This window comes from Geospiza fortis, unplaced genomic scaffold (assembly GCF_000277835.1).
Source record: "Geospiza fortis unplaced genomic scaffold, GeoFor_1.0 scaffold153, whole genome shotgun sequence".
NCBI classification, from domain to species: domain Eukaryota; kingdom Metazoa; phylum Chordata; class Aves; order Passeriformes; family Thraupidae; genus Geospiza; species Geospiza fortis.
This window is the reverse complement of record NW_005054498.1, coordinates 669731-694795: the sequence shown is the minus strand read 5'-3', so window position 1 is coordinate 694795 and position 25065 is coordinate 669731. Positions and strand designations below refer to the sequence as shown.

The window sequence follows — 25065 nt, the reverse complement described above, 5'->3', positions numbered from 1 at the left end:
CTGGCAGAACAAAAGGAGTGACTGGAGAACTTCTCGGCGCTTTCTCAGCCCGTGGGAAGGCCACGCTTTGTGTTTATGCAACGCACAATACACGTGTGTGTGTGTGTGTCCTTGAGCAGGGATTAAGTGTGACAGTCACGGCACCTGGGTGAAGTGTTGGTAATTCCATATTAACTCGAAGCCTTCTGTAATCTCCAGCAGCAGAATTCATAGGGGCACGTTGTTGTGTTGCCTCTGTGTCCTGGGTTTTTCTGCTGCTGCATAAACCCCATGATGTGACTTCAGCGACTTGTCATTTCTCAAAATTATTTTGACTGAATCCATTTTTTCCCTTTCAAAAGCTGATCCCGGGATCACCATATCTTACTGCATATAAATAAGCTGTTGCCACACTCCCTGTACCAGGTAACTTTCTTTATATTTCATCCGAAAATGCCCTGAGAAATCCTTTCCTATTCCTTTAACTCGCATAGTGTTAATTTTCTTATGAAAAAAATGACATGAAATGTGTGTCTATATACATGCATACGTAAAAAATGTATTTTAAAATGGTTTTATAACCTTGTGGTGGGCTGAGCCAGGCTACATGCTAAGCACCCACCAAAACTGCTCCATCACTGCCCTCTTCAACTCAACAACAGAAGGAAAATATAAGGAAAGGTTCCTGGACTGAGATAAGGGAGAGATCACTCACCACTTGCCATCATGGGCAAAACAGACTCTTCTCGGGGAAATTGGTAATAAATTAAACTAATTAAATTTGAGTAGGATAATGAGAAATAAAGCCAAATCTTACAAACATCTTCCTGGCCCTCTCCCTTCTTTCCAGCCTTACTCCTGATGTTCTCTGCCTCCCCTCAGAGGATGGGGATTGCAGTCAGTTCCTTGCACTCTGCTGCTCCATCCTGCTCGGGGGAAGGTCCTCACACCTTCCCCATGGGAGACAGTCCTCCATGGACTTCTCCAACGTGAGTCCTTCCTGCAGGCTGCTCTCCAGCCTGCTTTCCCTTCCTTGGTCACAACTCCTGCCAGCAAACCACCCCAGCACAGGATTCCTGGGGGTCACACTGTGATTTCCTCTGCTCCGGTTCTCCACAGGGTGTAGGTGGATCTCTGCTCCCCTTTCAACCTCCAGGGGTTGTGGGTGGATCTCTGCTACCCCATGGACCTCCAGGGCCTGCAGGTGGATCTCTACTCCCCTTTGGATCTCCAGAGGCTGTGGGTGGATCTCTGCTCCCCCATGGACCTCCAGGGTCTTCAGGTGGATCTCTGCTCCCTTGTGGATCTTCAGGAGCTGTGGGTGGATCTCTGCTCCTCCATGGCTCCCCAAGGGCTGTGGATGGATCTCTGCTCCTCCATGGCTCCCCAGGGGCTTTGGGTGGATCTCTGCCCCCCCATGGCTCCCCAGGGGCTGTGGATGGGTCTCTGTTCCCCCGTGGATCTCCAGAGGCTGTGGGTGGATCTCTGTTCCCCCGTGGATCTCCAGAGGCTGTGGGTGGATCTATGCTCCCCCATGGATCTCCAGGGGCTGTGGATGGATCTCTGCTCCCCCGTGGATCTCCAGGGGCTGTGGATGGATCTCTGCTCCCCCGTGGATCTCCAGGGGCTGTGGATGGATCTCTGCTCCCCTGTGGATCTCCAGGGGCTGTGGGTGGATTTCTGCTCCCCGGGCTGCAGGGCACAGCTGCCTCACCAGGGCTGTATCACAGGCTGCCAGGGGATCCATGCTCCAGTGCCTGAAGCCCCTCCTGCCCTGACCCTGGGGGCTGCAGTGCTGTTTTTCCCAGTTTTCCCAGTTTTTCCCCATTTATTCCCACTCCTCTGTCTGGCTGGAGTTGCCATCTCTCCTGCCTCCTTAGATCCATTGTCCCAAAGGCTGTGTCACTGTCACTGATGGGCCCAGCCTCTGCCAGTGGCAGTTTCATGTTGGAGCTCTCTGGCATTGGCTCTGTTGGGCATGGAGGAAGCAGCCAGCAGCTTCTCACAGAGCCCTCCTGTACCCCAAAATCTGGAAGTGGAAACCCAGTATAAACTTGAAAGGGGAGAAAAATCTCCTTAAGAACATTTTTGAAAGTGTCATAGCTGAAGTCTTTAGAAAACCTGGCGTCAGATGTTTAAAGCTGTACCCTTCATTATCTACAGTTGCAGAGGTATTTTGGGATTGCAGTGTATCCATGAAATAAGTGATGAGCTATGAGCAGGTTTAAATTACACAGGAGCTTTTTAGGAGCTATGCCTGTAATCCATAACTTCCGATAGCAAACCCTGCCCTGACATTTTGGCTTCAACCTGAGCATGTTTCACTTCCGAATGCTGGTCGTGCCTGGCCTCTCACATTTCCAGCTCCCACCCACCTCTCTCCTGGCCCTCATCCATCCCCATGACCCCACACAGCTCCTGACAGGAGCCTCCAGTCCTACAAAACCCTCAGTTCAAGCAGCAGGAAGTTCAGGTGGGATCTTCCCTGACTTGGAGCTCTCTCAGGGCTTGAGTTGTTGAAGCTTTCTCAGCTTTTCCTTTTCTGCCTGTGGCTGTGGAGCCCCCAGAGTTTTGATTTCTGATTTCTTTCCAGGTGCTAAATAAGTTCCCAGCATTTTCTTTAGCTTAGTTACTGCTCTGGTAGGTAAAGGTGGTTTTTTGCTGTGGTGTCAGTAAGATAATGCAGCATAACTTTGTTTTAGGCAGTAGCATCTTTGTTTCCAAAGTAGTTTCCAGTAGTTATGTATTATTTAACCTTCTCCTTCTGTTCCCTTCAGCCATGGCAGCTTCCAGCAGCAGCAGCAGCGAGGAGGAGCGGAGCCTTCGGGAGTGTGAGCTTTACATCCAAAAACACAACATCCAGCAGCTGCTGAAGGATTGCATTGTGCAGTTATGCACAGTGAGACCTGAGCGACCCATGGGATTCATCAGAGAGTACTTTGAGAGATTGGAGAAGGTAAAAACACACAATGGGAGGGAAGGAGGGTGGAACAGCTTCTATTGAAATGTATCTTTGTCATTTAGGAGCTGAGCTGCAGATTTGACCGGTTGTGTTGACTGTTTGAAATTGGAAGTGGTGCTTTTGGAAAACAGATCCTGTTTTCCAGTAGTCTGTGCACCTCTGTCACACCAAAGCCTGTAGGACAGACCATAAGGTGACAAGGAGACTTATCCAGGTGTGATCCCAGCCCAGTGCTTACTCATGGAGGATACACAGCATACATGGGTGTGTCTGGAGCTGGAGAACTCTGGAGATTGACCTTGCTGGACGCTGCTGAGGGCATTTGGATTCTTATATTGATTTCCAGCAATGTGGGCAGAGCACAGAAGTGGTGCCAGTGGTATTATCCAGGCCTGGTTGAAGAGAAATGAATATTTGCATTGCAGATCTCTGGAAGAGCAAGCCTGTTTGTGCCTTCTCTTGGGAGTTCAGTGTTGCTGTCCCTCTTGTGTTTGCCCTGAGGTCTCTTTGGTGTTTTTGTTGTTGCTGGAAGCATTCTAGGATCTTGGGAATGGAAAGCATTCAGAGTTGAAACAGTGATTTCACACTCTTCTGACCTGTTAATTTTGTATATTGATCACTGAGCAGGTGGGGAAAGGAGCTGCAATGGGAAATGGGAAGGTTAAAGGCTTGTGCAGAGGAAAGGTTGGATGCAACTGTACTCAGAACACGGAATTGGTAAATAATGCAGCTGTGACCTTGTGCAGCACTTGTTTGCAGGTGCTGCTCTCAGTACTTGTATAAGGCAGTTAGATATTTATCTTTTTTTTTCCTACTGAGTTACTAATTGCTGATATAAAGAAGAAAGAAATCAACACTGGAGATCATAAAAATGTCTTGTAGAAATTGTATTTTAATGGAAGTGTTCAGGATAAGTACTAGAAAATCACCAAGGGATGCAGACTACCTGCTATAACTCTTGATTTATTTGGGGAACATTTTGCTTATGAAATTAAGAGCTCTGACTTTTTTTGGTTGTGTGTATCAGCAACAAATCGGTGAATAATGAGGTTCTTAAAAATCCCTTGTCCCTGCCTGTTACAATGACTCCTTCCCCTCCTTGGATTCTTGAGTTTTGAGGTACTGCTAGGTTGGGAATTTTAAAACATCACCAAAGGTATCTACAGACAAAATTTTACCAAGTAAACCACATTACTGTGCTTAGAATAAATCCTAAACCAATCCATATGTGGGGATGTAAAATGGGATTATTTGGGTGCTTTTGTGCAGTGGATTTATGGCCAACATGCAGTATTTAGGAACTTAATTTGTTTTTTAGCAAGATAACAAGTCCGGCTCTGAATTTAATGACACGAATGTTGGAATTGAATAAGTTGATGATTTTATTCTGGTGCACATTGGCTCTTTGTGTACTTGGTCAGCCTACACTGAAGCTGAAAATAAAGCTGGTTAGGTAATGTTTTTCCCCTTAAATTGCTCTCACAATTTTGGTCAGGGTCTTTTCTCATGGTTTCCAAGTGCCCTCTAGTGCAGCTGTAGCTACAGGTGAAACTGGAGCATTTTTTTGTTGCCTCCTATGGTTTAAACTTGCTGCAGCTTCCCCTGGGTGGTTTCCCCCCTCAGCTGGGCTGGGCTGAGTTTCCCCAGGTGCTGTGGCACCTGCCCAGCTCTCAGGTAACAGAGCACTGAGCATCCTGTGCTGGGCAGGAAACTCCTGACATCCCTGTCTGGAGAGCACCAATGCTCAGTAATGTTATTAACCAGCTCCAGCCCAGTTCTCAGCTCTGCTACAGCAAAAATGCCTAAAACTCACTCTGCTTTACCTCCCAAATCATGTCTGTTACACCTGTAATAAAGCAGAGCAACTTTTCAGTGTGCTTTCTGAATTTTCCTCTCTCTGACTGTGTCTCAACCTGAGGTTTTTCTTAATAAGATTGATTTTTGAAGGAACACCATTGAAGACTGAAGTGAGCTTGCTATTTTCTCTCTCATTCTTTTGACAAGTCATCTCTTCCACTGCACACAAACAGAGCTGATTCACTGTCATGTTATTCAAATATGTTGAAGAAATTTAAACATGCTTTAGAATTTCTGCTCAGAAACATTAAAATTGCTGCCTCTGAGATGGTTACAGCTACTACAGGAATGCAAATGTCCTCCTCTGGGTTCTGAAAGCTGTTAGATGAATCTAATTACTACTCATTGATTGTATAAATGGTTTTCTTTTATCTGTTTGTGGTGTGCTAAGGCCTCTGTTCTCTTTGCTGTGCAAACATGTGTGGTAATACCAATACCTGCTAAAAGCTGTAATGGCTCTCCAGTGCTGGGCTGGGCTGTGTAGTGCAGCTTGAGCTATGGAAATTCAATGTAGAGATCATTATTGCAGCCTGCCAGGGGAATCCTGGCTCTTGGACATGCCTGCCCTCTGGAGTAAGTGCATTGAAATATTGTGTGTGATGCAGTTATGTGCACATCAGGCTTTACAGAGAGCTGAAATTAGGAAGTGTGATGGACATGTAGTCACTGCCCCTGTTCCCCCCCACCTGCCCTGCTCAGATATTATATATATTATATATATTATATTAAAATATATATAATATATGTATTTATACATAATATATATAATATATACACTATATATATATTAATATATATATATTAAAATATATGAATATTTTCCCATTTTCCTAAGTGTTTCTTTTGCAAAACTAGCTAGTTTAGGAGGATATACTGTGCAGTTGTGAACTTAGGGCAGAGCTTTTTTAAAAATGCTTTTATAGCTTCTGAATGTTTGGGGTTTTTTAAATATGATATAAATGAAATACTAATTACCAGAAGAAGTTGAGATTGTGTCTGGTGCAATGATAATTAGCAGGTTTTGCAGTGTACATCATTCTGAAATTGTGAAGGTCTTCTTCAGTAGCTGATAGACTTAAATCTGAGTATGTGAAGTGTCATCACTTCAGTATTACTTGGAATAATTGAAATGGAGTTAAAAAACATTGGTTATTTGTCAGGAAAAATAAGGCTTGCAGTTCGTGACTGACACTGATAATTGTGAACTGCTTCATCAGCTGAAAGACCAGATCAACACTTGGATGTAATAAATAAATTATTCCTAAATCTTTCTCAAATCCTGGGAATGTTTATACTGATGAGTAGAGAACAAACTGAGTGTGTTTATTCATGACATGTTTAATGTGAGCAGCTTCTAGACTTGAACAAACAGGTTTTCCTCAGAAACACTGGCTAAATCCAAAGGTATCTGGGAATAACCACTGCCAGTCTTTCTTTAGGTCCTGCTGTAATTATTCTCTGATCTATTGGTTTAATAAATGGGGGTTAGTGTCAGAAATTGTAAAAGGTGTCTATTAAAAAGATGAAACAGATTATAGGATGTTGTGGCACAGGGTTGTCTGGCAGTGTAATATGAATATCTGGAGATTTATAGTTTAGTTGATACAGTGATGTTTGGAGCTGTTGGTCTTGGACATCTTTTTAAATCTCATTCTATGGTTCTATTCTGTGATTTGTCTCAGGGAGAATCTTATTGGTGAATGTGTGTATGGACTGTTTAGAGAAACTGGTGTATTTTAAATTAATACATTATTTTACCCATATGTAACTTGTTTCTGTGTCCATCCCCTACTTACTATTCTAAAAATAATATGCTAATATTAAATTTTGGGTCAGACAGAAGTTACCAGTTATAATTTTTTGTGTTAGTTCAGTTTCCTTCTCCCTGAGTGGGGCATTGCCCTGAGGGGTCTCTTGAAGAGTGTTTTGATAACAACTCCCTCACTAAATGCTGCTGAGTGCTTCAGTCTCTGATCACAATATTTAATATTTTATGTGATACTGGAGAAAACCCAGCAGCTGGTGTTCACTTATTTAAAAAAATGTCTTTTTTAATGGTTAAGTATTTTGTATGTGAACAAACATGTTCTGTGGTTGATGGTGAGGCACTTTACACCAAACACTTATTACTGCTCAGGCTATTTTTAATTTCATCTCTGTTGAGACTCGTTCCTCTAAAATCAAAGGACAGAAATGAGTTTTAAATACATTTTGTTCCCATGGTTGGGAAATGTGGCACCATTTGATCAATGGGCAAAGAGCAGGAAGTGAAACGTGAGGCTGTGGAGCTCCTTGGCTCTGGGAGAGGGGCAGTGCAAACTCCCAGGAATGGGTGTCCCATGGCCCTTCCCTCAGGCTGGTGCTGCTATCCACAGCCTCTGCCCAGCTGGGATCAAGGACACTGGGACAAACCCAGCTTTCACAAGGGCTGGAGCTCTGGGAGAACACATGAGTCCTTGTTCTTTTACAGAACGTCCCAAACCCTTGTTTCCTAATGCTGGGAAAGTCATTTGAGCTGTAATGATGTCAATGCTCTGACTCCAGGGTTGGCTGTTTTGTTTTTAATCTGATTTTAGTTGATTGAGGTGAATCTTTCGAAGAATCAAATTTCTGTGTGTTAATTAGAATTTGTGTTATTGTAAGTACCCTGCTCTTCTAGAGTATCACTCCAACACAATAAGTAACTGAAGGAAATAAGGAAAACAAGTAACCTTGTGCAAGGTTTGCATGTGGTTTGCATAAAAAAATCCCACTTTGGCCTCCAGCATCCTTCCTCCAGCTCTTTTGAAAGCAGTGTTCATGTTTCTTTCTCCCAAAATAAATGCTGGTTAATGAGTGTCAAGTTGGTCCATGACTGAACCTCTTTCAAAAGCTTCTCATGTAGCATGGATTTCTGAGGAATTGCTCCTCTGTCTTTCAACTCCAAAAAGGCTTTAACACCTCGCATCTGAGGGGAGGAATTGAGGGTTTGCAGCTGGGGAAGTGCCTTCAGCATCTGAGGAATGTCCTCTTCACCTGTTGAATACACTGGCAGAAACCAGAATCAACTTGTTCACACCAATAGTTTATTAAATGAAGAATAACTCAATAAAATAAACAGCATTGTGATGTGAGTGGTAGGAATGAAAGGCACATCTACCACGTGGTTTTGAAAGGGCTTTGATCTCGGATGCTGCAGTCTCCTGTTTGCCTTAATGTGGGAATAATGGTACACAGGAAGCTCCCTGGTGTTGGCAGGCTGGGCTGGAACATGATACATCACTGCTTGTTTTTTTCCCTTTGGATTATGTGACACAAACATGTCTTCCTGTTTAGGAGGAAACAAAGCAGTTGTTGAATCAGCTGAAGTCTGGTTCTCGCTCCGACTCCCGAGAGGACGAGATCTCCCCTCCTCCCCCCCTGAACCCTGTGGTTAAATACCGATCACGACGTGGGGCCATCAGTGCAGAAGTCTACACAGAAGAGGATGCTGCCTCTTATGTTAGAAAGGTGCTCTGACTCTTAAACCTCGCTCAAAATTACATCCACAATCCAAGAGTTTATCTGAACCCACCTTCTGTCCAGGGCATTAAATAACACCAAGCTCCTGGAGCCTGTTATGTCCTAATTGCTGTAAAAAGCAGACCTGTGTGTGTGTCTGCTTAACTGGAGGACAAAATAACCCATCATGCAATTAAACCATTCATGCATTACTTAGACCTGTTCCCTTTGAAGTCCTGTATATTTAGATGTGCATATATTTAGATATATAGAATGTGCTTCCAGTTATTTGGCAGCTGCAACAACATTTGGCCTAATGGCAGAGCAGGCTTGCTGCTGTTCCCAGGAAAACACAGGTTGAACAGCTACTCATCCTCCTGCAAAATAACTTACAAACTGAGCATGGAATTATGCTTTTCAGTTGCATAAAATAATACAAGATTATATTTTCCTTGTGTTCAAACTGTCTGTAAACATTTACTATATTTGGGGTTATATTTATAGTGCTTGAAAGAAAATGGAAAAACTCAGCCAGTGTTTTGTAGCAATTTAAGTTGTTTATTTACCATGGGAAATGCAGAAATTTTTCATGAGAAAAATTAACTATTTGCTTTCTCTGATCCTCTCCTAGGTTATTCCAAAAGATTATAAAACCATGGCTGCTTTGGCAAAAGCAATTGAGAAGAATGTGCTGTTTACCCATCTTGATGATAATGAGAGGAGGTAGGAGGAAGTCTTGGTGGGGTTAAGCTTTGTGGAAGGGCCAAGTTCAGAAGAGCTAAATGTGTCACAAATCTGCAGTGACTCTGCAGTGGTCAGTGGAACACACAGCACTCCAGGAGCAGTGTGGATAGGTTGGGGGTACAGATGTGTGGAGTTGTGCAGGTTTTTGTCTGATTTTGGTGTCCTCTCCTTCAGTGACATCTTCGATGCGATGTTCCCCGTCACTTACATCGCAGGAGAGACTGTCATCCAGCAAGGCAAGTGACACTGTTTGCTCTGGGGAGGCATTTGAGCATGGGGAGCTGGCCTCTTAGTTTGTTTATTTTTTACTATAAAAGCAGGCTCACTGCAGCCACACCATTTCTTGTTGTGTTCCCTGAAGCACTTCATACTGAAGTGAGGAGTCGGAGCCACTGGAGGAGGATGAGGCTTCCTTGCAGAGATTATCTGTTGGGAATATTGTCCCTTGATGACCCTGGAGAAATGTTATGTTATGGATCTGGTTGGCCTTTCCAGTAATCCTGGAATTGCTGCTGATCTCCTGAGTGCCAGTAGATGTCCCCTTTCATGGGCTGAGAGGAGTGTAAAATCAGCAAAATGTGATGTTTCACCCTGCAAACTGTGGGAAAATTTGCCAACATTGTTGGAGTCTAAACATCAAAGTTGGCAGAGATGCCAATTCTATATTAGTATACTTAGTTTAGTGTATAATCAATTTTTTTTCTCTTCTTTAGGTGATGAAGGTGATAACTTCTATGTTGTTGATCAAGGAGAAATGGATGTAAGCATTCCTGGTAGTTTATTAATGATCTGTTCATTCCTAGAAGAAGAATACTCTGATATTTGTAGGCCTCTTCTACAGACCCTGCCTTTAGCAGCTTTGCTCATTTAAAGTTCTTATAGAAGTTTGTTTTGCCCCTTAAGAGCTCAGTCTGGTTGCACAGACTGAGTTTGAAAATGAATGATTTGGACACAATATAGATGTTTTAAGCATGCAGGGTGGAGTTGAGGTGTGGGGCAGGCTTTAAGAACAACCAGACTTTTTATTTTCCAGCCCAGCTCATTCATAGCTCTTTATGACACAGACCTTGTTGAGGGGTTATTTCTCAGGAGTCTGTGTAGAGCCTGTGCATGAGATGTAAAAGAGAATCCTTTTGTTAACAAAAATTCAAATTATGCTGGGGTTGGAAGCATTGATAAAACCCTGAAATTATCAACCTTAGTACAGATGTGAGAATTTCCTTGTACTCCCAATGGAATAGAGGGCAGCAGAAAGCTGAGGGGTGTCTGACCATGCTCTGCCTTGCAGGTTTATGTGAACAGTGAGTGGGCCACCAGTGTGGGTGAGGGTGGCAGCTTTGGAGAGCTCGCCCTCATCTACGGCACCCCCCGAGCTGCCACCGTCAAAGCCAAGACCAACGTCAAGTTGTGGGGCATTGACAGGGACAGCTACAGAAGGATCCTGATGGCAAGTAGCCCTCAAAACCTGGGTTTGTGCTTTGTGGGTTATGTATCCTGGGTGTCTGTCCTTCTGCCTGTCCTTTGCTGGAGTTATTTATTCCAAATCCTGCTGTCTCTTCAGTAATCAGAAAGCTGATTACTCAACATGCATCTCTCAGGCACAGGGCAAGGGGGAATCTTGCATTAGTGAGCAAAACAATGCCAGTATTAAACTGAGCTGAGGGTGAAATAAGGCTGCAATAACTGCTGAGTACTTTAGGAATGTTGCTCAACTGGAATATTACTGAAAGAACTCAATTTCAAAACATTCCATCTTGTGGGCTTGGGGTCTGTGAGACAGAACACTGTGTGTCTGGTTAAATTTGTTTGTGTCTGGAGTTTTATTTAGAGTAGAAAGAAAACTCACTTTTTGTCCTTTCCTTTTTTTATAGGGAAATACTTTGAGAAAGAGAAATATGTATGAGAAATTCCTTAGTAAAGTATCTATATTGGGTAAGTGAGCAGATTTTTGTTCTGGAGTGGAATCAGTTGGCACATTGTAATGAAGCTGTTACTCTGCATTATGATGATTACAGGCTGTTGTGGTAACTCATCACAACTGCTTCTCTGCATCAATCCAAAATAACCCTAATTCAGGTCTTGATCACTGATGCACAAATGCAGGCAGAAATACACTGACCTCTGTATAAATACAGAGCAGAAGGTGTAATTTGTGCCTTGAGAAGACACTCCAGTAATGAATTCTTAACTCTGCAGAATCTCTGGACAAGTGGGAGCGTCTCACTGTGGCTGATGCCTTGGAACCGGTACAATTTGAGGATGGGCAGAAGATTGTGGTCCAGGGAGAGCCAGGAGATGAGTTCTTCATTATCTTGGAGGTAAGCAAGCTCAAAATTACAAGCTCAGAACTTGACTTTTTTTTGGTTGTGTCCCTAAGCAGGCACTTGGAGAAGAACAAAATGTAAGAATGTACTTCCAGAGAATCACTAAAGAAACATCATCTTGCTGGACATGAAGTAACTTGGATTTAGTTTTGCTATTTTCACAAATGATACTTCCAGGGAAAAAGGAACAAGTTTCTGACTGAAAGCAGTTTATCTTTCTGAGAGTAGAGACCTGTTCTAGATAGCTGGTAATGCCTTACTAGTATTCTGTCTGGTGGTTTGTGTTTTTTTCTGGCTTTTTTTGCTAGTCATACTATAATATTTCTACTGTTCTGAAGAAAACCAGAAAGAAGTCACTGTTGTAATATGTAAATGTTCAAGATGTTTAATGCTTAGAGAGGAGAGGAGCAGTTGTTCTTGTACAGCAGTTAGGTGAACTGTGCAAGGACTGCGAAGTGGCTTTTGAACTGAGGCATCCTAACAGTTATTTGTGCAAAGCAGCTGATTCTGTGTGAAATTCAGTGTTTGGTGTGATGCTGGAAATTGCAGTTGTTTGACTGCTGTCGTTTATTGAAGGGCACAGCTGCAGTGTTACAGCGCCGGTCAGAAAATGAGGAATTTGTTGAAGTGGGCAGACTGGGACCTTCTGATTACTTTGGTGAGTTATGTTGTGACAACTGTGGCTACAGACACCACTGTCACCATTTTGTCTGTGCTGTGTCAGTGGTGGAGATGAGATGGATTTGCTTAATTACTGTTTTGGACTGCTGTGGTTGCTCTCAGTGTCGGGTGAGTATCAGAGTCACTTGGCACTCAGGTGTGCACACAGGATGTGATTGTTCCACACTGCTTTACTGTAAAATATGATTTGGCCTGACCTCCCTGCCCTGAGCAGAGCTAAATTTTTAAATGACATTTTATTCCTCAGGGCTGTGTCCAGTTGAGATTCTTGTGTCTCCTGGGATGGAGATCCCACAGCCTCTCTGGGCAATTTCATTCTCTGTCTAACCAGCCTTGTTGTGCGGAGTTTTTTTCCTTCATGCCTGACAAGAATTTCCTGTTCTGCAGCCTGTTGCTTTCTCTCTGTCTTTCCCTGTGCAGCCTGGGTTTGTCTTTGTAGTCACTCATTACACAGCTGAAGACAGCAGTAAGATAAGAAAATTCCTTCCTTGGCCTTCTGTTCTCCAGGTCAGACAGGAACCTGGTCAGAACCTGCTCTTTAATGGTTAAATACAGCCCTCTCCCCCTCAAAACCCCTAACATTTTTCTCATGTTTTGGGTAGTTCCTCTCTTTCCTCTTGCTAAAACCTTTTGGTTGTCCAGGTTTTCAGGTCGGTAGATGATGTAAGCAGCAAATCTTCTGTTGCAAGGCCTGAATTGGGATGGACTTGATGCATGGGCTCTGCCCAAAGGACTGCTTGGCTCAGGATCTAGGACTAGACTTCATTCCGTGTCATTTCATATTTTCTAATATTTCCCTCTGTGTTCTCTTGAGTTTCCCACTCTAAAACTAAATATTGTTACAGTCATTGTGTTAGGTGCTGCAAAACTTTCCTTCAGGGGTTTAGCTCTCCCTTAGAAGCTCCTTTATTCTTTAGCAAGCCTCTCTTTAGGAGGCTGCTGAGTTCAGGAGTTTTAATTGGGCACAGAGGAAAAGTTTTCCTCATTTCTTTGGAACATCCCTTCTGATAGTGCAGGCAGAAGTGTTCTCCAAGGAACACTGAGTTCTTTCCTCAGTCCTGAACATGGAAAGAACTCAAGTCCAAAACCAAGCAAACAAACCCCAGAGTTGCTGCTCTGATTTCTTCCATGCTTGTTGTAGAAATGTTAGGGGTTGTTTCTGTTGTTGATAACAGGGGCTTGTTGAAAATTTCATTTGCAAACATGTTGTTCAGCTGTTGAAACAAAGCTTCTAGCATGTCTGTGCAAAACATTAGAAATGGGATCCAGTGGGACTACAAAATGCTCGTTTTCCACAGCCCCATGACAAAGTCAGAGTTTTGATTCTGGCCAGCAATGGGTCAAAGGCTTCTATCTGGTGCATGAATGTTTTATTTGTTTGTTTACTTCAAAACCATGCTCTTGTTGTCCTGAGTTTCCTAGAAACACCAGAATTGAGCAGTACTATTAGAAAAATAACTACTTGTTGGCTAGGAAAATTACACTGTGCATTGAAACATGGCCTTTCCTCAAAGAGACACAGTATAGAAAATTTTTTAGGCTTTTTTCAGAGAGACTTGAATGTGGACACGCTTTTTAATAACAATCCACAAGTAGGTTTTTTTTAAACTACTTTCACAGTTGCTTTTAGTGTAATTACTTAGGTACTTGTTCTGAGCAGTGCTAAAACCTGAATTACCTTCTCTGCAATTTCAAGTGGAGAAATGTTGTTATTTGCAGGGACCCCTGTGGCAGGGAGGAATGATGAATCTGACTCCATGTTCTCAGAAGATTAATTTATTATTTTATGATCCTATAATATATTAAAGAATGCTGTAGATATGTAAATGTTCAAGATGTTTAATGCTTAGAGAGGAGTGGAGAGGAGCAGTTGTTCTTACAGTTAGGTGAACTGTGCAAGGACTGTGAAGTGGCTTTTGAACTGAGGCATCCTAACAGTTATTTGTGCAAAGCAGCTGATTCTGTGTGAAATGAACTAAACTATACTAAAGAATACAGAAAGGATACTTAGAGAAGGCTAAAAAGATAATAATGAAAACCTGTGACTCTCTCCAGAGAGACAGCTTGGCCCTGATTGGCCAAAGAGTGTAAACAACTCACAGCAGAAACCAATGAAACAATCTCCAAACACATTCAACATGTGAGCACAACACAGGAGAAGCAAATGAGATAATTATTGTTTTCATTTTTCTCTTAAGGCTTCTTATCTTCCCAGGAGAAAAACCCTGGGCGAAGGAATTTTTTAAAAAACATGAATACCGCAGAGAAGGGTCATTTCTTTGCCTCTTTTTCCCATTGATTGGTAACTCTGTTTCCTGTTCTGCTGTCCCAGGTGAGATTGCTCTGCTGATGAACCGTCCTCGTGCTGCCACCGTCGTGGCTCGTGGCCCCTTGAAATGTGTGAAGCTGGACCGGCCCCGGTTCGAGCGCGTGCTGGGCCCCTGCTCGGATATCCTCAAGAGGAACATCCAGCAGTACAACAGTTTTGTATCACTGTCTGTCTGAAACCTTCCTCCCTGTCCAAGCCATGCTTCACAAATGCAGACTGCTTCCTTCCCCTTGTGCAGAGCCACATCGCCACTGGCATTTGCAGCTTCCTGTCCGGTTAAAAAAAAGAAAAAGAAACAAAAAAAGAAAAAAAAAAAAGGAAAGAAAAAAAAAGGAAAAAAATAAACTGCTTATCATGGCACTGTCATTAATTTAGAGCATATTATTTCTGTGCTCTCTGTCCCATTAAATTAATAGAAAAAGTTCAGTGGAGACGTTTGCTTCTCTCTGTGCACCAGTGTCCAACTCAGGCCAGTGCTCAGCGAGGGAGAGACCTCCTGGCACCATGCCATTGCCATAGAGTGAGGATGTGACAGTAAAGGGGGGGAAAACAGTTCTTTTAAAGGTGTTTCTCAAATTATTGGACGGATTTTAAGGCTGTGGTCATCACCTGCTCTATTTCTTTTCACATGAGAGCTACCCTTGTAATTGAGCTTCTTGGGGCCTGGGGTTTCCTGGGTTTCGTTTTCATTTTCTGGGTACTGTAATCCTAGGTTCAATCGTGAGGCATCAGCTGCTAAGAAAGCCACAGTTGGAATTTACCAGTATAATTGTTCCTGTGTCTGCTGGTTTAAGATTGCTTAGTTCTGTTCTTGTCAAGTGTAAATCAAAAGCTTTCCAGGTTAATAGTTCTGGTGAACTACTTCAGCTGTTGATCCATTTGCTGACTTGCCGCAACTGATCTTTTCCACTTGTTCTTTCTCCAGCCATAGATTTGCCATTTAAAACTCTTCCTGTTCCAAGTGGCAAGAACCAAATGCTCCATGAAATGCCTGACTGTGGTCTCTAGTACATAGATTGGTGTAAGAATGGTGCAGCTGTCCAGCTGTTAGTACTCTTTGAGTGCTTCGATTGGCGTAGAAGTCGAAAGCAAACATTTGATTTTCCCTGTGAATTGTTTTGTTAATACTCAGTCGACTTTTAAAAAATCACCATCAGTTCAAGTGACCCTTTGTTACCAGGGAAAATAAATGCTGAGTGTTTTGGCCAGTATCAGTTGCAGGTGACAAGATTGCTGGTCTGTAGAGCTCCATTATTAGTAGAGAATGTGAGGCAAAAAAACTGAGTGCTTGAAATTTCCTGGAACACTCAGTTGTTTTAAGTTTTTAGAGCTGTCAGTTCATCATTTTAAAAATGGTTCACTATAAATCTAGTTCAAAGCCAAACGGTGCATTCTCTTTTCTTGCTTATGGAATTTCCACCACACTTATTTAATCCTTTTTTTTTCCCCCCCCAAGTTCAATCTGTTGCGGAGTCTTAAATGTATTTCAGTATTTCCCAGCTTTGTGTTCCATTACTCTGTGCTCACCAAGACTTCCCAAAAGTTTTTACTGAATTCCACGGTTCAATAATTGTAGGCAATTTTTAAGGTTTCCTTTAAACTGTAATTTATATCAAGTAGCATAGGTTTGTATTTGGGAGTGACAGCAAGCAGTTTGGCATTTGTTGTGCAACTACTTTAATGATGGAGCCCTTGTTTTATTTCCTTTCTGAGGTGGAGTGGATGCAAATCCAACATTTTTCCAGGCATGGACAGAATCAGGAAGAGTCTGCTAATTCATGCAGAATAATACTGAAGGTATCAAGCCTTTACAAAAGGTTTCAGGGTATTTCTGAAACTGAAATCCCAGGAAGGGGATTGAAATGCTTGTGGTTTGAGTTCTCTATTCAAGAGATGTTGAATAGAGGATTTCTGCCAGAGTCCTTAAGGAATAAGCAAATGCTACCTTTTTTTGGTTCTTTTTGTTTTCCTCCTTTTTTTTTTTGGTAAAACTTTTTTCTTAAGTTTTGACTCTGCAGGTTTTTTTTCTTCATATGTGTTTTGTGTTACATTAAGGCACCAAAAACTGTGTAAACCAGTTAGAGCTCCACAAAAAAATGCACATTTTTTTTATATAAGGCTTTCTAATCAAGTTTCACTACTGCATCTTTTTAGCTTGCTGTTTACTCCCTTTTGTAGTTTTACCTACAAGATTTTAAGATAAATCAGCTAAGTCTGAGTTAAATATTAAACACAGTTATAGCTTTACCTTTGTGTGCAATTTCAATATGTTTGAAACCACAATTGGCATAGTTTTGCCTTAGCTAACATTCAGGGCTTTAGAAGTAATTTTTTGCTAGTCTATCTTCAGCAAATTGATGAAGTCTATTGCCCTAGGAAGCTATAGTCAACCAGAGGACCATTTTTGTATTGTTACCTGACTCTATAAGTCTGATTTACTGTATGTGCTAATATATTATATTATATTCCTTTTGTTATAGATTGTCCTAATGGCAGGTAAAGCAATAAAATGATTTAAATTCTTAAATGCAATCAGCCTCTTTTATTTTATTCCCCGCCCCTACGTGGTGTTGTCCTTCAGCTTTAGAGGATGTGTTATGAATGAGGCAGCAGAAAGTAAGCAGCTTAATGGATTAGCTTGGTGTAAACTCCAGAGGGGTGAGTTCAGGTCCTGGCTTCCCCCTGGAGCCTGGGGAGAGCTCAGCCTCCACGTGCCAGCCTGGGAATTCCTCTGCACTTGGACCTGAGTCCTGTTGGCTCCTGGCAACTTTGATCTCTCCCAAGGTGTTCATTCCCAGCCCAGCCGTGATTTTTGGATTTCTAAGCTTGCTGCTCCCATCTCTGCAACCCCTTCATGAGCATGTGATGGATAATCATGAATAAGTTGTGGTGGGAAATGGAAAAGGGGGATTTTCAGCTGTGATGAAGCAGGAAAACAATTTGAAGAGTGACCTGAAGCAGCTCAGGCTTGGATGTGTTTTACAGCCAGCTCCAAGAAAGCTGAGTGACCCAGATTTGAAGTCCAGTAAAAATTTACCTGTCATGTCCAGCAGAATAAAAGAGAAGAACCCTGTACCAGCCATTTAAATATCCATGGGTTACCTTCCTTCACCTGCCCTCCCTTTCCCAATCCCCTCCACTGAAAAAACCAGGCTGAAACCAGAACTTCTATTACCTAAAGTGAAACCTTATACCCTCCACGTCCAGCCTTATAACTATAAATACACACTTTATAATTACAACTTAAATTTAAGCTTATCTTCTGTTGCCATGTGCTTCCTGTTGAAGCAGCAGTCACCATTCCGTGGCAAAAGATGGAATTAATTCTGGGTTTGTCCTGTGTGAGGAAAGCACAAAAAGTCACCGGTAGAGGGAGATAAAACTTCGGGAATTCACTGTTCTGGACGGGAATAACCAACAGAGCAAACGTGCTGAGAGGGAGACAAATCCTCTTATTTTCATCTGTTCTCTGTCCACAAGAGTAAAAACCTCTCTAAGTCCCAAGAGTAAAAAGGTCAAGAATCTGCTTGAGATTGTTGAAAAGTTGGAAATGCAAGGATTTGTCTGAACAACAATTTGGGAGAGACTAAAGGAGCCTGGAATGGGGTTTTTGGTGGGGTTTTTGTGGGATTTTGGTGGGGTTTGTGTGGGATTTTGGTGGTTTTATGTGGGGATTTTGGTGGATTTATGTAGGGTTTTGGTGGGTTTATATGAGGTTTTTGGTGGGGTTTATGTGGGGTTTTGGTGGGGTTTATGTGGGGTTTTGGTGGGCTTATTTGGGATTTTTGGTGGGTTTATATGGGTTTTTTGTGGGGTTTAAGTAGGGTTTTGGTGGGTTTATATGGGGTTTTGGTGGGGTTTATGTGGGGTTTGGGTGGGGTTTATGGGTTTATATGGGGTTTTAGTGGGTTTATGTGGGGTTTTGGTGGTTTATATGGGGTTTTTGGTGGGGTTTATTGTGGGGTTTTTGCTCACCTCTGTGACCTCAGAATACTGGAGGAATTTCTTCACTGTGAAACACTCCAAACTTCCTCCAACACACAAATGGGCACCTGTAGGACACAGAGCAGAACTGCCCCTCTCCTGTGGCTTTGCAGTTTGGAGCCAGGTGCATTATCAGAATATTTTGGAGTTAAATTAAGGCACCAGCACAATCCCCTGGACAAACAGCTGTGGCCAAGTGAGCTTTGTTCCTTCCTTGCATCATCCAGGCACTTGTTGGTGTCACTGAGCTCCCTTTAGGTCAGGCAAAGCTCCAGTCCATGGCACAATGAGCTGGTGGTGCTGGATCCTGTCCAAATCCTGCCTGGCAGCTTTTGTGCAGGGATTTGGGACCTTCTGGAAGGTCTGCAGTGCTGTAGGTGGCTTTTGTTTAACTTAAAGGTTTCTTTAGAATGAGTTTCTGGTAGATTGGTTATGGTGTGGGGTTTTTTGTTGGCTTTCTTTTCCCTCTTAAGGATGATAAATTATCAACAAACTCCTCAACTGCTTTCCCCAGGCTGCCAAAAGGCTCAGTGTAATAATTCCTAATAGTTAAAGGGAAAAGCTATTTAAGAGAGCTTCACTAATCCAGTTATTCTTAAACCTTGTTGGGAGGTGAAGGGTCAGCTGGGAACTGAAATACCCATAAAAACGCCTTCCCCATGCTTTGTTTTGGTCCCCAATTTCTGTTGCATCTCCTCAAAATGCACAGACTTGGAGAGGAGGGAGGAACTGGGATACCATTTGTATTTTCCAGCTAATTATGACAACCTAAATGATTTTAAGAGGTATGAGGAGAAAAATATTTTAAAATACATGAGGAGATGACCTGAGATAGATTTCCCCCACTTTGACAAAATGTTTTCCCCAGAAATGGGTGGGTTCTTGAATTGTAAATACAGTCCTGTGTGTCAGAGTGGTTTGATTTTCAGCATGGTTTTTTTAGTTTGAGTTTTTTCCCTTGGGGTCTAAGGCAACACAGACCTGCCTGTGTTCTATATCCAAGCTGGCTCTTCAGGCAGGGCAGAGAAGTGGTTTCAGTGCCCATGAGGCTTTGTGAGACGTGCACAGGTCAGTGTGCGCTGCGGTGACACTGCTCCTGACACTGAGCACGTGCAGTGCCTTAAGGTCTCTCTTGGCCAAGCCTAAAACTCAAACTATTGTTTCATGTCCTTGCTTGCTGTACTGCTGTAACTTTTCTGCTTTCAGACTCTGCAGCTGCAGCCAGCTCTGAGTTCTCTGCTCTTTCTGTTTCTGAGCCTGCTGTCACAGTTTTCTGAAATTCTGACCTTTACTGTGTTTCTCACAAAGCCCTCTGGTCTGACCAGGGTAAAATAAACAATGCAGTAAACCAAAACAACACGGACAGAGTCAGAATGGACCAATGCCCTGTCTTGTGCCAGGGGCAGGTATTTCTCAAATATACACTCCTGGCCACAGAACAAAGACTGACTAAGAGGAAAATGCTCTTGGCATCTCTTTATTCAACCCTCACCCCCGGGTTGAGTTCATGTCCTTCTCTAGCAAGGCCAAACCCCTGTGGAGGTTGAGCAAACCAAGGTCAGGTGTTCCTTCAGCCTCTCAAGGGCATGGCCAACTCCAGACCTGGAGATCACAGCTTTTCCACCCCAGAGCTGTGTTTGCTTACTGGAGAGGCCCCATGTTGGGCGCCAAATTTTGTCCTGGTTTAGGGCAAATTTGGGAGAGAATCTCCAAAGATGCGTAGAGATCAGCTGAAGCCACAGTCACTGCCCGAGCACAGGAGCTCTGCTTAAACACCAGCAGAGGAACCCAGTGTGACTCTTGATCTTCTGCCATCTCTGCTCTGAGTCTCTGTGAGTGTTTGTGGGTGGAAATGAGCCGTGCTGGAGCTGCCACTTGCCTGGCAGGGTTCTCCTGGCTCTGAGCCTAAGTGTCCAGCTTGGCTCTGTGCACTGCAGGGCTCTGGGGCTGCGTGGCGTCGTTGGCCACCACCGTGGCCTCTCCAAAGGTGTCAATGCACTTCCCCACGGCATCCAGGATGAGCTGGAGGCGCCTGTCCAGGGCCAGCAGGTGGGGCTCGGTGAGCACAGGGGCCAGGGGGTCCTGCAGGAGGGATTCCCTCATCACCTCGCTGAGCCGGTACTCGGGCTCCGCCAAGAGCTGCAGGCGCAGCCACGTCGATCTCTTTATTCTGGAAAAAAATAAATCAACAATTTAATGCCTCCCAGCAAGAGCAGCTGAGCTCCTTGGCAGCAGCAGGGTAGGGATGGGTGAAGGAATTTAAAGAATTTTGGAACAGAAGTTCTGTAATTTTAATTTTGGAAGGTAATGAATTTTTTTTTTTTTGCAGAAATCTCTACTTCTCCCTTTGTTTTCCCGGAGTATTTGTACTGCAAATTTCTGTCAGCAGAGAGAAAAAACATGAGTGAAGTTCTCAGTAGTGAGTGAGTCAGAGATGACCCAGTTCCCCAGGTTCCTGCAGGGTGGTGCCATCTCCCCAAGGATGACATTGATGAGATGGGAGCAGAGGGGGAGGTAAATGAAAAGACATGAATGAGAAAATATCTTCTGTCAAAACTCTGAGCAAAAAGAGGGAATATTTCCTGGAGCTGATGTAACTGTGACTTTTCACCTCAGGGGGTACTGAGGTTCAAATGTGATTTGCTTTGACAGAAAATGGGATGAAAAGCTGCAATCTTGGAATGCTTCTGGGCATGAAATGAAGTGTTCTGAAATCATTTGTTTAATCCTCAGCAGAAATGTGTTGACTTCAGCATGTATAATACTGAAATAAATCAGTGGCTGTAGTTATTGCCCTTTGAATCTTGGAAACAAAGTGGTCCATGTTTATGGAACCATTTGGATTCAGCTCAATCAGAATTTTCAGGTGGAAAAAGGTGAAGTCAGATCCATTTTAGGCAGCTCAGGAATTTGTATTTTTAGGCTGTTGTTTATCCAGGGCATCCATTGGGAATGTTGATCTGGATCTCTGCAGCTCCAACAGGCCATGTGCTGTTTGGGAAAAGCTTGTGGCTGTTCCAGGTGCTGGGGACAATCACTAAGGTTGGAAAGGTTCTTTAGAATCATCAAGTCCAGCTGCTGCCCCAGCACCATCAAACCACGTCCCCAAGTGCCACATCCACACATCACTCGAAGAATTCCAGGGATGGTGACTCCATGATTTCCCTGGGCAGCCCGTGCCAATGTTTTACTACCCTACTAGTATGGTTTACTACCCTTTCCAGGAAAAACTTTTCCTAATATCCAGTCTAAATCAGGAGTGTGTGTGGAGGGAGGTGTGTGTGGGGAGCAGCACAAGGGCAGGAGGATGCTGCTGCCACAGGGCCAGGCATCACCTTCCTGCATTAATATCCCTGAAAAAACTAAAATAATCAATTGATCAAGTGTGAGGGCTGACAAGGAAGCTTTAAACCCCAGCTGTGAGGTGCTGCTGCTGCTGCTGCCAGGGGAAGCTGTGCCCAGAGCAGATGTGAACGAGAATCTGTGCGCTGTCCTTCGAGGCAGGGCTGGCCGGGAGCTGCTGTGGGTAAACACCAGCTGTGTTTGCTCTGGTCCCAGCAGTGCTTGGAGGTGGAGAGAGGGCTGCTGTGACCCGTGGGGAGCAGCTGATGGAGTGCTGGAACAGTTACACAACAAACAAACAGAGCACAGACAGGGCTGAGATGGAAACGCTGCCGCCAGCCCCGCTCCGCTCCCATGGGGGCTGTGACCCTGCGGCTGGGCTGGACCGCTGAACCTTTCACCCCGAGCCTTCCAGGGACTCCAGCAGCCTGCCCGGGGCTGCTTCAGGCCTGGCTGTGCCTCCAGGAAGGGTTTGGATGCTTTCAGGGAAAGGACCACCTCACGGCATGGCTGTATTTGTGCCACTTGTGGTCTGGGAGAGACCTGCAGGCTTCAGAGTATGGGACACGCTGGGGGCTGGGGGGGGCATATAAAACAGACTCAAATCTGCTGGAAGCCAGGCTTGGAGCAGAACTCAGCTGGGAATGAGGTGGATGTGTTTAACAGCCTGCTCTCAGCATCCCTGTGCTCCTGGCTGGAGTGGCTGGGGGAGCTTTCCTGCTCTCATGGCTCAGCTTGGTGTCAGAGCAAGGAGGAAACTCGGTGGGCTGAGTCCAGGCTGGTGGTCAGGGCAGGCTGAAATTTGTGGCCTCTGCGTGCTTACTCAAGTAAAACCTCTTCCCTTCCTTCCCAAGTGGTTTTAGATGCTCTCCCACTCCAAATGGATTGGCGCTCGTGGGAAATGAGGGTTTGTGTGTCTCCCTCAGGCAGCACAAGTTGTTTTCATGCTGTTCCTGGCCCTTGTTTGCTTATGACAAGGTGTTCAAGTCCTGCCTTTTACAATTATTAAATTAAGAGGAGTTTCTGGGAGGTGGATCTGGAAGAATAGGATTACTGTGACCTGTGGATATTATGGTATGAAGGTCAAATTAAGAGGCAGAGTTAATTTCAAGCTGCACAAAATTTCAAGTGAAGGATTCCCTGCAAGCCTGCAATTAGAAATGAAAATACTTGCTGAGTGCAAATAACAATTCTTGAAATTAAAGGTGTGTGAGGAGAGTGCAGTTTCCACCCCAAGGGGGAGAAGGAGCAGGTAGAGCAAGGAAAAAGGCTCCACATCTCCTGAAGACAAACCCTAGGAAAGAGCAGCTGCTTCTGCCTCTTAAATTTAACTTGCAGCTGCTGATTTATGTGCATTAATGAAGGGGGAACACAGGGTTAAAATTATGAGCTTCTCCATGCCATGAGAAGAGGAAGCTTGGTGAAGTGCATCAAAGCTCCACCAGGATTGAGCATGGAGATTCCTGTGCTTCCTGAGAGCACCTTGTGCTGATGGGCTGGGAAAGGCTGTTAGAACTTTCTGGAAGGGTTTGATCCATTGGACAGCATTTCCTGGTGCACCAGTGGATGTTTTTCCACTCGTGATTCCCCTGCTCCAGCATCCAGCCCCCTTTGGCTGGGATTAGCAGGGTCCTCCTTGAGCTGCTGGGGGGAGCCAGGCCAGGGTGACCTCCCCAGTGACAGCAGGAGCTCAGACATTCCTGGGATGGAATCTGCAGCTGGAACTTACACACAGCACTGGGAGAGCGGGGCCAGGATGGAGATTTCATCGTGGGAATGCCGCCCAAACCTGGGGGGTGAAGCAGAGTTCAGAGCCTGCCCTCCTCCTCCTCCTCCTCTTCCTCCTCCTCCCCACTCCTCCCCCTGCTGCCTCACCCTCTGGCGTTGTCCAGGTGCAGGAGGAAGCCATCGTCCCCAAACTTGGTGAACATCTCGTAGTGGTGCCTGTCCATGTTCCCTGCAAAGGCCACACAGAGGGACACAGTTTGCCTTGCAGGGAATTTGCTGAATTATCCCAAGATTTCTTTCAGATCTGCGTGGAGTATTTGTTGCCATGCTGGAAGTGCCCAAGGTGCTGCTTTCCCTTTGTTGGGGTGGGTCTGGGGGCTCCCCTGTGCCCCCAGAGTGGAGGGGCTGTGGGGACACAGCAGCCCCTCTAAAGAAGGAAAGGAAAAGGGAGGAAAAGGAAAGGGAAAGGGAAAGGGAATGGGAAAGGGAAAGGAGGAAAGGGAAAAGAAAGGGCCTTTCCCTCCATCATTACCTATCAGGAAGTCGAATATGGCCATGTCCACGATGTTGAGCAGCCGGTTGCTGTTGCTGTAGGGGTAGATCTCCCTCACTGTGTTGCAGTAGAGTGGATTCACTTCCCACCTGCAGGAGATGGAGAAAAGGAGACACCCTCAGCTGCTTCTGCCATGTCCCAAAAATACCCCAAAAGCCATCCCCCATGTGAAGATGTACAGGAGGAGGAAATAAATCTCCCCTGGTGCATGCAGGAGACTGGGATTGAAACACAGCCAATGGAGCAGCATATGTGGGAAAGGCTGTTAGAACTTTCTGGAAGGGTTTGATCCATTGGACAGCATCTCCTGGTGTGACAGTGGATGTTTTTTATGACTGTATTTGATTGGTCCTTTACTTAAAACACCATCACCACTGGTTAATTAAGAAACCACCCTTTGGTAAACAAATCTCTGTAACACATTTTACATGCTCACAATACCAGGTGCAGCAAGTTAGGAATTGTTTCTCATTCTTTTCTCTGCTCTTCTCACAGCAAATGGCTTTAAGGGTTATTACACTAATTATTACACTAATTATGCTCTCCCTGAACCCTGGCCTGGGTTATTTCTGCAGCTCTGTCCGTGTGTCTGTGCCCTGCAATGCAGATGTGGGGACCAGCCTCATTTACCCACTTACTCCTCTTTTCCCTCGAAGGAGTAGGAGCGGATCCAGGGGTTGGGGATGGAGAGCCGTGGGGCCAGGTTGAGGGAGGGCAGGAAGGCAGAGAGGGAGCCCTCCAGGAGGTGGGGGCTCCCACACACGGCGTACTCTGTCTTGCACATGTACGGGCACTTGGCGAAGAAGCAGACGTTGCTGGCTGGGAGGAGAGCAGAAAACAGGGTGAACCAGATTGCAAGGCAAGATGTGTTCTATTTGTTCTATTTGCCATCTAGATGGCAGTTGTTTTCTGTTCAGTGGGCAGTTTCCTTATCTCTTCCACAACCACTCCTCCCTCAGGGGAAGATATCTGCTGATAAGAGGCCATTGAATGTCACTGCACGGCTGATAAGAACTACAGCATCCCACTGAGAGATGTGAGCTCAGAGGGAGGAGCCAAGCATTCCTACCCGGATAGAATCTGGAGATTCTGGAACACCAGC

General features: G+C 44.4%; 2 protein-coding genes across 2 annotated transcripts in view; one reads left to right on the top strand and one right to left on the bottom strand.

Moving 5' to 3' along the window:
* The first annotated feature begins 333 nt into the window (after nt 1-333).
* On the top strand, nt 334-16888 carry PRKAR1A (protein kinase cAMP-dependent type I regulatory subunit alpha). The gene is made up of 11 exons (XM_005428671.2): nt 334-405; nt 2757-2935; nt 8114-8287; nt 8910-9001; nt 9197-9258; nt 9736-9782; nt 10311-10469; nt 10894-10954; nt 11219-11340; nt 11923-12004; nt 14360-16888. The coding sequence occupies exons 2-11, from the start codon at nt 2759-2761 to the stop codon at nt 14530-14532; spliced, it is 1149 nt and encodes a 382-aa protein (XP_005428728.1). The 5' UTR covers nt 334-405; nt 2757-2758; the 3' UTR covers nt 14533-16888.
* A 2802-nt stretch (nt 16889-19690) lies between these two features.
* The window catches only part of FAM20A (FAM20A golgi associated secretory pathway pseudokinase), a 24300-nt gene continuing 18925 nt past the window's right edge, over nt 19691-25065 (bottom strand). The window contains exons 9-13 of the mRNA XM_031063347.1: nt 24602-24782; nt 23943-24052; nt 23558-23639; nt 23412-23471; nt 19691-20510 (exon numbers count right to left, since the gene is read on the bottom strand). Coding sequence (XP_030919207.1) covers nt 20246-20510; nt 23412-23471; nt 23558-23639; nt 23943-24052; nt 24602-24782 — 698 coding nt within the window. The 3' untranslated portion in view covers nt 19691-20245. The remainder of the gene's footprint in view (nt 20511-23411; nt 23472-23557; nt 23640-23942; nt 24053-24601; nt 24783-25065) is intronic.